Source organism: Pelecanus crispus, chromosome 3 (assembly GCF_030463565.1).
Source record: "Pelecanus crispus isolate bPelCri1 chromosome 3, bPelCri1.pri, whole genome shotgun sequence".
NCBI classification, from domain to species: Eukaryota; Metazoa; Chordata; class Aves; order Pelecaniformes; family Pelecanidae; genus Pelecanus; species Pelecanus crispus.
This window is the reverse complement of record NC_134645.1, coordinates 17,746,018-17,760,377: the sequence shown is the minus strand read 5'-3', so window position 1 is coordinate 17,760,377 and position 14,360 is coordinate 17,746,018. Positions and strand designations below refer to the sequence as shown.

The following is a 14,360-nucleotide window of genomic DNA, read 5'->3' as shown; positions in this document are numbered from 1 at the left end:
AGGATAAGAACTAGATCATTTCCTCAGTACACAGCAGCCTTGATGCTGTTGAAGATTCTCATGCTCTGTTGAAGACCTGAACAAGCCAAGCCTGTTTGAGATGTTTTAAGCTTGGTACCCAGTATCCAAGGCAGAAGACATTTAAGCCTCCTATAATTATTGGAAAGACCAACATCTAATGGGAGATCCATCTTACCCAAAAATGGGTACTGAGGGCAGGCACATAGTCATCTTGGCTCCTCCATTCTCAGTGGGAAGAGAGAACTGGAAGAAGCTGTCTTCAAAAGCATGGCAAAATGAGTCCTGCCCTAGACAGTCAAGGAAACTAATGCAACAAAATGCACCGAGGGCTCAGTCCATCTACTGTAGTCATATAAAGCCCACAGAGCCTGTGTGCAACAGGAACAGGCAGAGTTTATATTGAATAAGGCTGTTAAGCACTACCGAGTTAGTGCTTTGATACTGTTGTTCAAAGCTAGGGTGGATTTCTGAATTGAAACAGCAACAGAAGCAACTTAAGCATATTTACAGTAGCTATTTAAAGAGGAAAACAGCATAAAAAAGGAAATTAAAAGAATCTCATATGGAATAAAGGCATCCTCTGGAATAGTTTGCCTCAGTTTTGGGCACTGTTCTAAAGTTCTAGGAAGTTCTGGCCTGTGGTTTACTTAGAAGTTGGAATACAGCAATTTTGCTTGTTTAAAACATACTTAAATCATACTTCGCATTCCCAGATTTAAAAGCTGCAAGATCTCTCTCTAGCAGGTAGCCTGAACAAGAGTTGTCTGTATTTTTATAGCTTTATGCTTAAAAGGCAGGTAAAAATCAGATTATAATTTCATGGATTCTAGACCATCTTAGTAAGATTAAAATTGAGAGTAATGAAACCTTTACTGATGTAATGTAATTAACACTAGAAGGCAGCAGAGCTTGGTCCCTTTGCACAATTACTTTCTTCCAGTAACACAATTGAACTTTTCACTAAGCATGTAACCCTGTGTTGCAGTAGTAATTCTGGAGTCCTGCTTACTCACTGAGATTGTGGAATGAAGCTAAGACTAGTGCACGTTTCTGCTGCAGAAGTGCAAGTGTTCTTCCTGTGAGAAGGTGTCCAGTCTGTAAAACACATGCTTCAAAACAGTTAAACTGAGATAACCAACATATGTAACTAACACACAACACATCTGAACAAAACTTTGAAGCTCACAACTACAGCAATAATCTGCCTAAAGCTTAGTTATCAAACTGAAAAAAATAATTTACAGCAGCTTGGAGGGGAAGAAAAACCCTACACTGAGGATCTCACAAAACAAAGCAACTGTCTTACTGCATAAAAGTAGGACCTACAAAGAGATTACGAAACTCCACTATATATTCTTGTTTACTAAAGGTTACCTCTCCTTCATCCCCTAGCCATCGCCACCCCCAGTGAGGAGTTCTGCACCAGTTTTGAGAGGCAGAAAGCTTCTCAGGACTTCATCTGCAAGTTTTATCAACATGATTTTCAAGTTTAAAACCTTTAACAGTATACTTGTACAATACCACCAAACAGAATGCATATTGCACTCTGACCCCCACTGAGCATAACAGATATTCTTAAGCATGAAAAGTAGACTTGGCTAGACAGGAGCCAGCCCTCTCCTTCAATATACTGGCATTTACACGATTAAGCACAGAGTAAGTGTGACCACAAGCTTAATATGGTGGCACAACTTGATACTGGTAGAACAAGCAACTGCTTATGAGCAGCAGCTATCGGATGATTGTCTACATCAGTTATTTGGTACAACAGGCACAGCAACACAGCAAAACAATCCTGTAGCTGTTTCTTGCCCTGAAAATTAGTAGTTTATTCTAATGACCTTAAAAACAGCAATAAAAGTTAGCATCAGCAGATTTGCTAATCAAACAAGGTTTTTTGGAAGTTTCTATATACAGACAATACTTGGTATTTGCCTATGTAAAGCATCTACATTTATTAGTGCTGTTTACCAGATCCACTGGCTTTCCTGTTGCCTGTCTTAATATACATATTTTGGTAGAAGTATTAAATAGTACTTATAAATGCAAAGGCACCTCCATCACACCTTTAAAGTCTTTCCCCAACACACCTTCCCATGACTTGGGCTTTTAAAATAAGGGACAAGAGTTTATTTGTAACCAAGACCAAAAAAGCATTTGCTTTGACTCCCTGTATGCTAAGGTTCCCCCCTCCCGCCCCCTAAACAAGTCAACTGAAGCATTAGAAAGATTCCCAAAAGGGGAATTGTTTAAAAGTTTGGGTAGCTGTATTTAAAAGCCTCTTCAAATGTTATGGCTCCAACAATACACCCCACTGTGAGGTAGGTAGCCAAGATAAAAATATTGTAACAAATATTTTAACAGCTGGAAACTCCCTATAAAAACCTTGCATAAGTAGTTTGGTTCCTTGCACCAGTGTCCTGATATGCGTAACTTCTTTTGAAGATGCCTAAGGGAATCCAAATTCACCGAGCTCTTGCTGAGTAGCATCTCATATACTCTGTCATCCAAGGGTTATCTGGTGGGGAGGGCTTTATTCGCCAAGCTTTTTCTGCCTCTGCTGATCGCACGCGCCTCTGAGAAAGCTTCCTTTTCTCCACTTGCCTCCTGTTTTTTGCTCGTAGAGCAGATTCGTGAATCTAAAAGACCAGAGTTAGTATTACAGCAGGAAAACAGCCTAGGAACCCCCCCTAAGAAAGCTGAAGATCACTTTGTATTTGTCCTAATACGCATCCCAAAGAAACAGGTTTTGCTAGCAAGATTATTTTTCCTTCTTTAGTTTGTACTACCAACAGAAGAAAAGCACAGAAACCTTGTTAAAAAATGCCTCAAATTCTATACTGCATTATCTTTCCTGCTTCACACTATTAAAAGATCCCCAAAATCTTGAGTGTTTCTCAATCTTACTCTGACATATTGTAAAAACTTCAATTCTCCTATTTCTACATTTTAAATTCTTAAACATCCCTCAGTATGCCCAAGCATCCCTTAAAACCTAAGCCACAGTAGTAAGACAAGTCCCTAGAGACTCCTTACAAGATACTGAAGAACTTAATTTTGAGAACATGCTGCAGGTGCACCTACATACTTTTTTATATTATATTATTTTATATTAATATAATTAACATTTTCCACAAATTTAATCTTAAGAGCCAGCTTCTATGTTTGCTTACTTCTATCTCCAGATTTAAAACCCTTTTAACACCTTTCAAACATCCAAGAAAAGTGACCTTGCCAGACAGTAAATAGTCAGTTCCCACTTAAAGAAACATCCTGTAGTGACAAAGCACTACATAACTGGAAGTGTTTCAGAAGCATCCTGCTCATTCACTCCAAACTCAAGACCTGATCTTAGGGGTTCTGTAACTGTTTTTAGCATAAGAAATGTTAAAAGTCTTAGAAAGTATATCTCTGCTCAAGTCAGGCATCAACCTCTATTAGGCTTCAACATAAAGCACCAGTCAACTATTTCCACCACTGACCAAACTTATCAATCAATCCAGTAACAGTATCCATTATCAGGAAGGGCAGCTTCTTTCAAGAGCTGCAAGGCCCAAATTCCTCATTTCCCTCAAAGGGTTGAGCTATCCAAGAAGGAAAAGACGATGCTTCAAAACCCCTTCCAAAATGGCCCACCAGAAGTCAGCTCTATCTTATACATCAAGAACATCACCCACCTTAATCCTCAGGTATCTTGGGTCATAGATTTCAGACTCTACATTAGTAGTAAGAGAAAGACAAGACACTAGCAGGGATACATTAATGGTTATGTCTCACCAGCCTAGGAGAGACAGAAAATAAATGGATCTGTTGTAACACTCCAACCTTAGCATTTCTTGCTGAGCCAGGAAACAGATCCCACTATCACAAAATTCATGGACAGCACCAGAATTCTATTTGTGCTATTTTACTAATATTTACACCAACCCTGCAATCCATCAGCCATCCAACAGACCATTCTGCTGTCAGCAAAAAGTTCCCTGCTGGCAACCCACTGAAACGAGCTACTAGACAGACATTTTAGCAGCAAAGCACTTGTACCTTCTCAGTGAGGCTCAGATTCCTAGGAGGGCCCCAGGAAAAGATGCCTGGTGGAAAAGGACCTGGGGGTGTTGGTCAACAGACAGCTGAATGAGCCAGCAGTGTGCCCAGGTAGCCAATAGCATCCTGGCTTGTATCAGAAACAGTGTGGCCATCAGGACTACAGAAGTGATCATGACTCTCTACTCTTTTCACAGGACAAGCGCTACCCCAGTGTTTATATACCTGCCTGCTGTGGGATGCCTGGTGCTAACTGCCTGCTGCTTTTCTCTTGCTTTCATGAAGTTCAGAATGCAGAAATGCATTTAAAACAGCCAGTTTTGCTGATAGCACTGTAACAGCCAGAAACAGGATAGCCAAGTTTTAATCAGAATTTGCAAGTAGTAATCAAACACAAGAAGCTTCAAAACCAATTAACACTTAGGAGCTATTTCATTTTGAAATATCAAACCTCTTCAGGTTTATTGCTAGAATTTTTTTTTTTTTAAAGAATTTATTGCTAGAATCTCCATGCACTCAAATAAAGGCATCCCTGAGAAGTTTTACCTAGATACTAGACACACATCTTATCCAGGCACTAAGTAGTCAGTACCCTTTAATGATACAGAAGCTTTTACTTACTTCGTTCGCTGAAGCAGAAGCACAGACATTGTGAGTTTTCTGGCTTCCAGTATCTGTCTGTCTTTCTCCCCACCCATACAGAGCAAATGGATGTTTATTCTCCTTTGGTGCATCTGTCTTTTGAGGACTTTTCGCTGATCTTCGATCGTTACGACTGGACAAGGCACTTCGACTCGGACGTCGTCCTGTACGGCTGGTTTTGTCTACTTCCTTTACAGAAGTGTGTTCTACAGTTTTTTCTTGCTCTTCCCTCTGCTGCTTTTCTTGATCTTCTCTTTCTTTCTCTAAAGAAAAAAAGAAAGTTATGCTCTAAGCTCCCAAAGACAACATATTAATGACTGATTTGCACAGCCTCTCAATGCGTCAAAGCTGTGATTTTTGTTTTAAGAAATGGAAGAAGTCATTACTTCCTTAGCAACAGATGTATACCTTGCTTAAATGCCTTCATTCTTTCTTTAGTGACTACAATATTTCCAATATTTCTGTACATCAGCTTTCACATACTTAAACATGCCTTTCACTAGTGAGGCTGCAGATAACCAATAGCTCCAGGCAGTATTTTAAAGACTGTTTCCAGTGATCTTCTGTCTTCACTATGTCATCCTTCCATCTTTCAGACAGTAAACAGATGGACTGCTGAATACACGTAGATGCTGCCAGCCAGTCAAGAGATGAAGTCTGATAAGATTATGTGCAATATTAAATCCCCCACATTATAAGCTTCCACTGACAAGAGAAGTGTGATTAATTTTCAAGCTCCCTGATTATGCATACATCTTGATTACAGTTTTCTGTTTATGGAGGAGAGGGGAGTATGAAGCAAGGCCTTACAAAGTGATAGACATCGCCCTTGCTATCTGTTCTGTGAAGTGTGTTTTACATTTAAAGGACCACACTCTACAGGCAATACTCTCCGAGGCTCCTTTCCCCCACACATGCTTTTTCAACCTTCCATAGGAAGGGTCCAGCATTTGTCCTCCAGGCACTGGGTACGTAGAGTAGGGTTTCTGAGAGAAAATTTAAAGTCCGTATCATTATTTGCAGGTGTAGACCGACACTGAAGGCTGAATCAGCATTATATAAGACATTAAATAATAAAAACACAGGGAAAGAACTGTTGTATAAGATCCAATTTTCTTGCATTATAGAGCTATGGAGGAACTAGTTGTCCTTTGTTTGTGGTGCCTCACAGCTATCAGTTCTTGACATTTCCTGCATACTACTACTTGTATACAAAGTTTGCATCTTAGACTTAAGGTGAAGGAAGCCAGTATCTGGTATAGCACTGCAATACTTCATAAATCTAATAGAAAGGCTGGTAAGAAAGTAAGAAAGGCTGTAAGTAAGCCTTACAATAAGGTTAGAAGTTGTTTTGAACAAGTCTTTTATAACATCCTTAAATATAGTCAAGTGAATGCACATGGATAACAATTACTGACTGGAAAAGAAAGGCCAAAGCTTTTTCCCACCTTCGAGATCTGTAAGGTGTTACAAACTGGTCACAGGAGTCTTGAACTATTCTGTTAATACTAATCTAATACCTTTATCAATGATCTAGATGAGGGGATCAAGTGCACCCTCAGCAGGTTTGCAGACAATACCAAGTTGGGCAGGAGTGTCAATCTGCTCAAGGGTGGGCTGGCCCTGCAGAGGGATCTGGCAGGGCAGGCTGGATCCATGGGCTGAGGCCAATTGTATGAGGTTCAACAAGGCCAAGTGCCGGGTCCTGCACTTGGGTCACAACAACCCCATGCAACACTACAGGCTTGGGGAAGAGTGGCTGGAAAGCTGCCTGGCCAAAAAGGACCTGGGGGTGTTGGTCAACAGACAGCTGAATGAGCCAGCAGTGTGCCCAGGTAGCCAATAGCGTCCTGGCTTGTATCAGAAACAGTGTGGCCATCAGGACTACAGAAGTGATCATGACCCTGTACTCAGCACTGGTGAGGCCATGCCTTGAATACTGTGTTCAGTTTTGGGCCCCTTGCTACAAGAAGGACATGGAGGTGCTGGAGTGTGTTCAGATAAGGGCAACAAAGCTGGTGAAGAGTCTGGAGCACAGGCTTTATGAGGAGCGGCTGAGGGAACTGGGATTGTTTAGCCTGGAGAAAAGGAGGCTGAGGGGAGACCTTATCGCTCTCTACAACTACCTGAAAGGAGATTGTAGCAAGGTGGGTGGCAGTCTCTTCTCCCAGGTAACAAGGGACAAGAGGAAATGGGCTCAAGTTGTGCCAGGGGAGGTTTAGATTGGATATCAGGTAGAATTTCTTCATGGAAAGGGTAGTCAAGCATTGGAACAGGCTGCCCAGAGAGGTGGTGGAGTCCCCATCCCTGGAGGTATTTAAGAGACATGTAGATGTGCTTAGGGACACAGTTTAGCAGTGGACTTGGCAGTGCTAGGTTAATGGTTGGATTTGACGATCTTAAAGGTCTTTTCCAACCTAAATGATTCTATGGTCCTATGATTCTATGATTCTAATCAAATGTACTGCTTACAGTATGTTAGTGAAATATGACTTTGGAAAAAAGTAAATACACAGAACCCTGTTTTAGTTCTTCATCCAGCAAATCTTTAACAGTAGTCTGGACAAGTTGGAGGTGTATGCTAGACACTGAGCATGACCCATTGTCAGCACAAGCAGACATTGTGGTCTGAAGTCTCTGACAGGCCAACTATACCTTATAAAAGGTAACTAAAGCCTTTTATTAACAGCACAGCAGTCCACTAATAAGTGATTCTCTTCAAGTGTCTACCTTTGAGCATTAGATGCTGCCTTCTGGTAGACACACACAGTGGTACATTCAAACTTGGCTGACAAACATGCCAAACTTGCAAGTTTTCTGCCACACCATCTACTTTTGATTGTGGTAGCGACCAGCTACAAACTACCTCTGTTCCAAGTCTCAGTGCTTTCAGCAACCACCAGTATACACTGGTGTAGGAGGAGTTCATTTAGTTTAAGCCTTGCTTACAGATTGACCACAAACAACTAGAACAAATTTTACCTAAGTGTCCTCATTAAAAGCAGAAGGGCTTGCCAATCCTGTGACACAATAACGTTCTTGCTAACTGCTATGATTTAGCTACTCAAGCAAGTACATGCCCAACCTTACACTGCTTTAATTTCATTTCTGCATCCATCCAGCTCTGATGAAATGGAAGTTGCCAGCCTGGCACACTGGTTAAGCATCCAGTTAAGCATCCATTTACTCTCACACTCACTTCACACCTGTAGGGTAAAGACATGAATACTTGCCACATGCCCCAGCATTGCCATAAGGCAAGCCTCATGCTCTCTCTTGCTAGCTGTTAAGTCTTGCCAGCACATTTTCTACTTGCTGCCAACCAGCACACAAGCCCTGGTGCTGGGCCCCGTTCAGGCTAGCCTATACACACATGCCTTCCAAGCTGTGCAGGTACAGCATTCAGCTACAGGTGATACTGCAGTACAGCTGAGTGTTTGGTTAAGAGTAGCCAGCAGTGTTAAAGTATTTGGAGCTGCATTTGTTAAGAATTCAGTGAGTGTCCCCACAAAACCACCAAGAGGAGTAGTCAAGGAGCAACAGAGGCCAAAGGAGCAAACAGTGAGAAGAAAAAAGGCCAGACAAATTTCACATACCTAAACCCTGGGTGCCCAAAGTTTCAGTCATTATAGACAAGACTGGATAAAAAGCAAGCAGCAGCAACCTCAATATGGTCAAAGACCTGCTTTGCATAGTGTCCTGGGCTCTGGGACCCACAGCTTCACCTCTAACAAGGCAGCTCAGTCATCACAGCAGCAACAGGCAGCACAGAGCTATCCCCCTTGCAAAATATTATCCATGCATCTCTCTACACAGTCTGCTCCTAAGAAAGGACTGGCTTGATCCCCTTCTGCATCAGAGAGGCCATTATCAGAAGGAAGCACTGTTTTGAGAAAATAACACACCGATGAGGGACATACAGCTGTCAGTTCTGAAACAGGAGTGCTTTTATATTCAGGGAAGCTGTTCCACCCCCTGTTCAAGCAAAAATGGCATCTTCCTTCTCTACAAAGGAGAATGGAGCAACACGGAGTCGATGAGCAGCAGAGGTGGCATTTAGAGACTTAAAAATACAGGAAAGTAGAGACTCTGCAATTGCATGGATACTCTAGCTTTAAGATACTACTTCAAGGCAACAGCCATGCCTGGGGATGCTGCTCACAAGCATATAGTTCCAGCTGGTGCAGAAATGATTGAGCCAGCTTGTCCCAAAATAGCAATAAAAGCATATGTGTAAATGGCACACAGAGTCCTGCACACAGTCTTACAGTAAATGCGGTATGCTGGAGCATACTGTAGCACCTTATGAGCACCTGCTATTAGAGCAGGTATTTCAGTGAATTCACTCCTATAGTGCATTTATGCAGAACTCAGTTGGTGAAGGCACAAGGCAGATAACCTTAACAGTTATTTAAGCCTTGTATTTAAAACTTAGTTTATATCCAAGCCATTTTCTTAGGCACCCCTTTTCACAGGAAGGTAGAAAAGCAGCAGTTGATAGCAGGGAGGGAGACCCAGCTGCTCAGGGAGCCCAACCATCAGCAGCACATACCCATCTCCTTCCCTTGCAGTATGCCAGCTCCAGCAGATGCAGGAAACCAAACTGACTGGCTGCAGCATTACAGGGATTAAACAGGAGAGGGGAAAAAGCTTAGGAACATCTAAAATTGCATCATGGATGCTAAGCAGAGCACACTGGACAGGAGGGGATTAAGTGCTTAGCAGGCAGAACAAGGCTGCCAGGCCCACCCAATATGGCTGTTGAAAGCCCCTGCCCAGAAGAGGTCACTTAACCCTGCTGCATTGCCCAGCTTGCATAACGGCTCCCCTCCAGGGCTCAAGTGGGAAAACCTCAAGTGGAGCTTCTCTCCCTCACACCGTGCTGCATGCTCTACAGGGCAGACCACAATCCCACTTCAACGGCTCTGCTGACTTACTAGAAGTATCAACAACCTTCCGATTAGGCCCACAGGTCCTAGGGGCTCTACAGTATTATCTCTATATGGATATGTTTGCTCCTTACAGCGCACTACCTCAGGTTCAGGAGAAGCACTGTGTGTAAACTGCCATGGGCAGCACTCAGTTTCCTGTTTTAGTACGAACACCTCTCCAAACAGGGCAGGTCCAAGGCCTCTTGAAGGGGGCATATACTCAGTTGTGGGTATCAACTGACTACAGCTGGGTAGAAAGTAGTTACTACAGCTGCAACATCATTGCTTCAAGACAGATCTTGTATGAGGCAGTGCTGGAGCTACCAGCAACACAGCAGTTCAGAGTAAGATTCACACAGGCTTCATCCTCAGCAGAGTTCAGAAAGCAATGACTGACTTGGCTTGATAGTGAAGCTTGTTTCCAACAACAACAACAAAAAAATCAGAGAAACTTTTAATCAAAGTACTATAGAATCGTTTAGGTTGGAAGAGACCTTTAAGATCATCCAGTCCAAATATATACCCCTAAAAATATATACCCCTATAAACCCCCTAAACTGACACCGTTGCCTCTTCCCCCACTACAAGCTACTCCTTCCCATGTTCTTGGGCCAGCAAATACACCTGCAACATCATGGCAGACAAGATCAGGGAACAAGTTTGAAATTGGATCTTCTACCAACTTGCACTAATCCAGATCAGTCACTTTCCAGCTACTGTGTGGCAACTGCTTTGATACCATCTCATCACTGCTGTCATTTAAGACCTCTGCACAAAAACACTGAGGGCGAAATGGCAATAAGGATTGAAAGACGCCTTCATCTTGCATGTGTGTGCAGCAGTATCATTTCACAAGCAACAGGTCTGACAGCAGTGCTGCTGCCAAGAGCTCCTGTCTTTCACTTACCAGCTCACTGGGTTCTGTTGACAGCTTTGAGGATGTGTCAGCTAGACCAGTTGATTTAGGTCAAGATTTTGCTGGATTATGTTTAAAGCACATCTGTGCCTGGGCACATTCTACAGAACAGTCCCACAAACAGTTACTGCAAGTGAAGGCCCAGAAGAAATTAACTGAAAGTTGCCACCAAGCACACCTTATTATCACTCAGCTATAGCTTAAGCATGATAGTGACAAAACACATTTGTCCTACATGCAATGTCCTACATGCAATTTGTCCTACACGCATCTCAGGTGCTCACGTTGGTAGTACTTTAGACCACACACCACTAAACCTTAAGTCAAGCTGCATACATCAGCTCTCTCTAGCCACACTAGAAGCATTTACAAACTGCTTTACAAATGCACACAAGCTCATCTTAGTGAGGGAAAGAAGCAACAGTGGCCACAAACACCATTATGAATTGGCTTTACCTCAGACACCAGGCAATGCTAGCACTGGCCAAGCACGCTTGGCCACAAGCACTGTCAATACCACTGAGCCAGAAATCAGGTTCCCCACAGAACACAGGGAAGCAGCAGTAGCCAGGTAACAACCAGGATGCTGCAGCATGTGGGTGGATGTTGGATTCAGAAGACAAAAGATGTCATTAACATGAGCACACTCAGCTGCCCCCACAGCACTTCAGTGTAATTAAGTTCTTCCAGAAAAAAAAGCAGTTGAATAATGGAATATTCACAGAGTGGTAGTTTCTTTCTTGTCTCCTCTACCTGTTTTAATTAGCCAGCTGCTAAGCAGAAGAAATACATCCTTGTATTTGTCCAATACCAAATGAGTTGCTTGCTTACATATTAGTGTACACACTAACATACAATAAATTTCCATTTAATCCTGCTGCCTAAACAGAGTTGTTTTCAGTCCTTTTGCTAAGGACTTGCAAAGCTCTTAAATACTGGCAGAACTCAGAAAAGTATTTCTCCTAAGCCACTTGGCAAAGAAATGCACATTAGGTAGAGATTCTTCTCCCACTGTAAGTGTAGAATAGCAAGGACCTAATAGAACATTAGGAATTCCCTTACAGCAGCCATGACAAAATTGCATCAGCTATAGAGGTACAATTGCCCAAACCCCCGTAGACTGACAGGCCACTCTCGCACCACAGTCCCTTGCCACTGGGATACAGTAAGTGAGAACACAACTATGCATGCACTGGATAGTCACACGTGCCATCACTGACCACAGAAAGTGCCTGTGGATGTGTGCACAAGCAGCACATCCACAGCTATTGAGCTTTTATTCACTGCCAAAACTGACCCTACCAGAATCAGGCTACCAAGGAACTCCAGCTGGATCTCTCCTGGAGAGGAGTCAGGGATAGCAGCAGGGAGCAGGCCTGAGCAGAGTGCCCTGGCCAGCAGCTTCTCATCTTGGCAACTGCCAGTCCCACCTAGAAAGTGGCAGGCTACCTGCTTCACCCCACTGGCTCAATGAGCAAAAAAATGAAATTCTGGTCCCTACCACAGCTGCCCAAGACTGGCACATGTTCAGACTGCATCAGAAAGGGTGGAGGTGCCAAGTCCTGAGTGCAGCTTCAACCCTCTTCTCACTAGAAGCCAAGCCTTTAGACAGTCCATCAAGAACGCATTGCCTTTTCCTATGCAACCATTCCCTCCTCTTCTGCAATTCCTTAGTGCTTCTTCTCACCAAGATACTACTACTTCTTCCACACAAACTCCCCAGTCTAACTTCCTCATGGCCTGCTTGAGGAAAGCAAGATGAGACCCACCACTACTTTGTTACATACTGGTTAACGAGGGTGCTTCCATCACTGCACAGCTTTGGGGAGGTGGAGTGCCTTACCCTGGCAGCCAGCAGCTGTGTGCACCCCCATACGGGGGGGCTGGGTACCACAGGCCCGCCCAGCCAGGAGGACTACAGCTCACTGCAAAACCCCACATCACTAGCATACTCTGAAACACCAGGCCTCTTGAACAGATGACAGCATAGCTAAAGCTTTTGTAAAACATGGCATTCTTAAGAACAATGAATGCAGTTCAGCCTTGAATATCAGAATACAGATCATTTGGGTAAGCTCAGGCCCCAAGGGACATTGAAACAGATTAATCAGCCTCCCCACTCCAAACAAGCACATCTAATCCCAGAACAACCCCCAGGCAGCAGGAGGCCTAACTGAACAATTCTCAAGGATTTTCGCTGCGACTGTGCAACAGATACACAGCCGATTCAAAATACATGGCAAAACACCAGTCATTGGCTACCAGATAAAGTTTTCTTTCATTGTAGGTAAGGGACTTATCCCATATCCTATGGGATAAAAAAATACCAACTTGGGAAGCCGGACAGTCTTGTTACCTGTCTACCCAGCTCTGCATAGTTAATTCTCAAGACATCAAGGCAAGACGCACCAGAAGAGAGCAAAACGCTATTAGCTCCGCACCTGCTCAAGCCCACGGCGTGGCCTGCGCTCAGCTCAGCTCCAACCCCAAGCCCAAAAGCCTCGGGCAGCGTTCAAAGCCAGGCCCGCAGCCCAGCCAGGCTTCGCGTGCGGATGCGGGGCGGTCGGCGGCGCGCGGCCCCGCTTCCCGCGGCTCCTGCCGGGGAACCTGCTTATGTAACGGCAGCGATGCTCCGCTCCCATGGCAACGGCTCGCGTCAGCGGCCGTGACTCAGGACGGGGGTTACCCGCACCCGGCTCCTCAGAGACGCCCCCGACGCCGCAGCTGCGGCTTCTCCGCTGGCCTAGCCAGGGCCGCGTTCGTGGCCCCTCGTTGCCACCGGCCAGGAAGGGCGAGCACCCCCGAAAGTCACGGGGGGCCCCCCCAGCTATGAGAGGTTCCGCCCCCGAGCCCGGGCTGGCCTGGTTGTCCCCACACACCTCGTTTTGGGGGTACCGGGCGGGAAGCCCCGCACACCTCTCCCTCAGCCCCACACGAAGCCCGACGCCCGCCCCGCTCAGCGCTGGCCCTGCCGCACCATCGGGCACGGCCGGCCCGGGCCCCTGCAGGCGCCCCCGCCCCGAGGGCGGGTAACCGAGCAAGGGGGTGCCCGGGCGCCCCCCGCACGGTCACGCCGCAGGGTCCGGGTGCCGCCGGAGCACTGAGAGCGGCAGCCCACACCCGCCCGGGGCCACGGAGCCATCTTTGACGCCCCCCGCAAAGGAGGGGGCAGGGCCCGCCTGGCCTCCGACGGCGGGCAGCACGGCCCCGCCGGGAGGAAGCCGGGGCTCGGACCTCAGGCCCGAGCCCCCGAGCTCACCGTAGATATCCCCCCCCACCGCCGCCACTCCGTACCGGGGCTCGCCCGTCCCGCCTCGCTCGGCGCTGCCGCCTCCTCCTCCTCCTCCTGCGCGGCCGCGGGGCTGCCGGCGCCCGGCGGCGAGGGTGAGCCGGCCGTGCTGCCGCCGCCGCCGCCGCTGTCCTGCTCCCAGCCGTCCCACAGCCAGGGCCGGTGCGCCTGCTCCAGGAGGCGGCGGCTGAGGCGGTAGCGCAGCAGCTCCAGGTAGCAGGCGCCGCACGACTCCCACTTGGGCTCCTTGAAGCGCTTCATGTACTCCGTCTTCACGCGCCGCGCCGGCACCACCATAGCGGGGCCTGGATCCGCCGCCGGTGACCGGGGGCCCGAGCCGGCTCCGCCGCCGCGACCCGCCGCCGGGATCCGCCGCCGGCCGAGCCCGCCCCCTCCCGCTGCAACGTTTAAATCCAAACAGCGGCGCCCGGCCCCGCCCCCGCCCGCCCCGCGCCAATCGCGGCGCGACGCCGCCGCCGCCGCCACCGCCCCCTCCCCAACCGCCGCCGCCTTGAGGGCG

General features: G+C 46.4%; 1 protein-coding gene across 1 annotated transcript; it reads right to left on the bottom strand.

Moving 5' to 3' along the window:
* Positions 1-2,323: 2,323 nt before the first annotated feature.
* On the bottom strand, positions 2,324-14,137 carry CCSAP (centriole, cilia and spindle associated protein). The gene is made up of 3 exons (XM_075707362.1): positions 13,846-14,137; positions 4,684-4,967; positions 2,324-2,660 (listed from the first exon to the last, which is right to left on the bottom strand). The coding sequence occupies exons 1-3, from the start codon at positions 14,135-14,137 to the stop codon at positions 2,487-2,489; spliced, it is 750 nt and encodes a 249-aa protein (XP_075563477.1). The 3' UTR covers positions 2,324-2,486.
* Between the last annotated feature and the right edge of the window lie 223 nt (positions 14,138-14,360).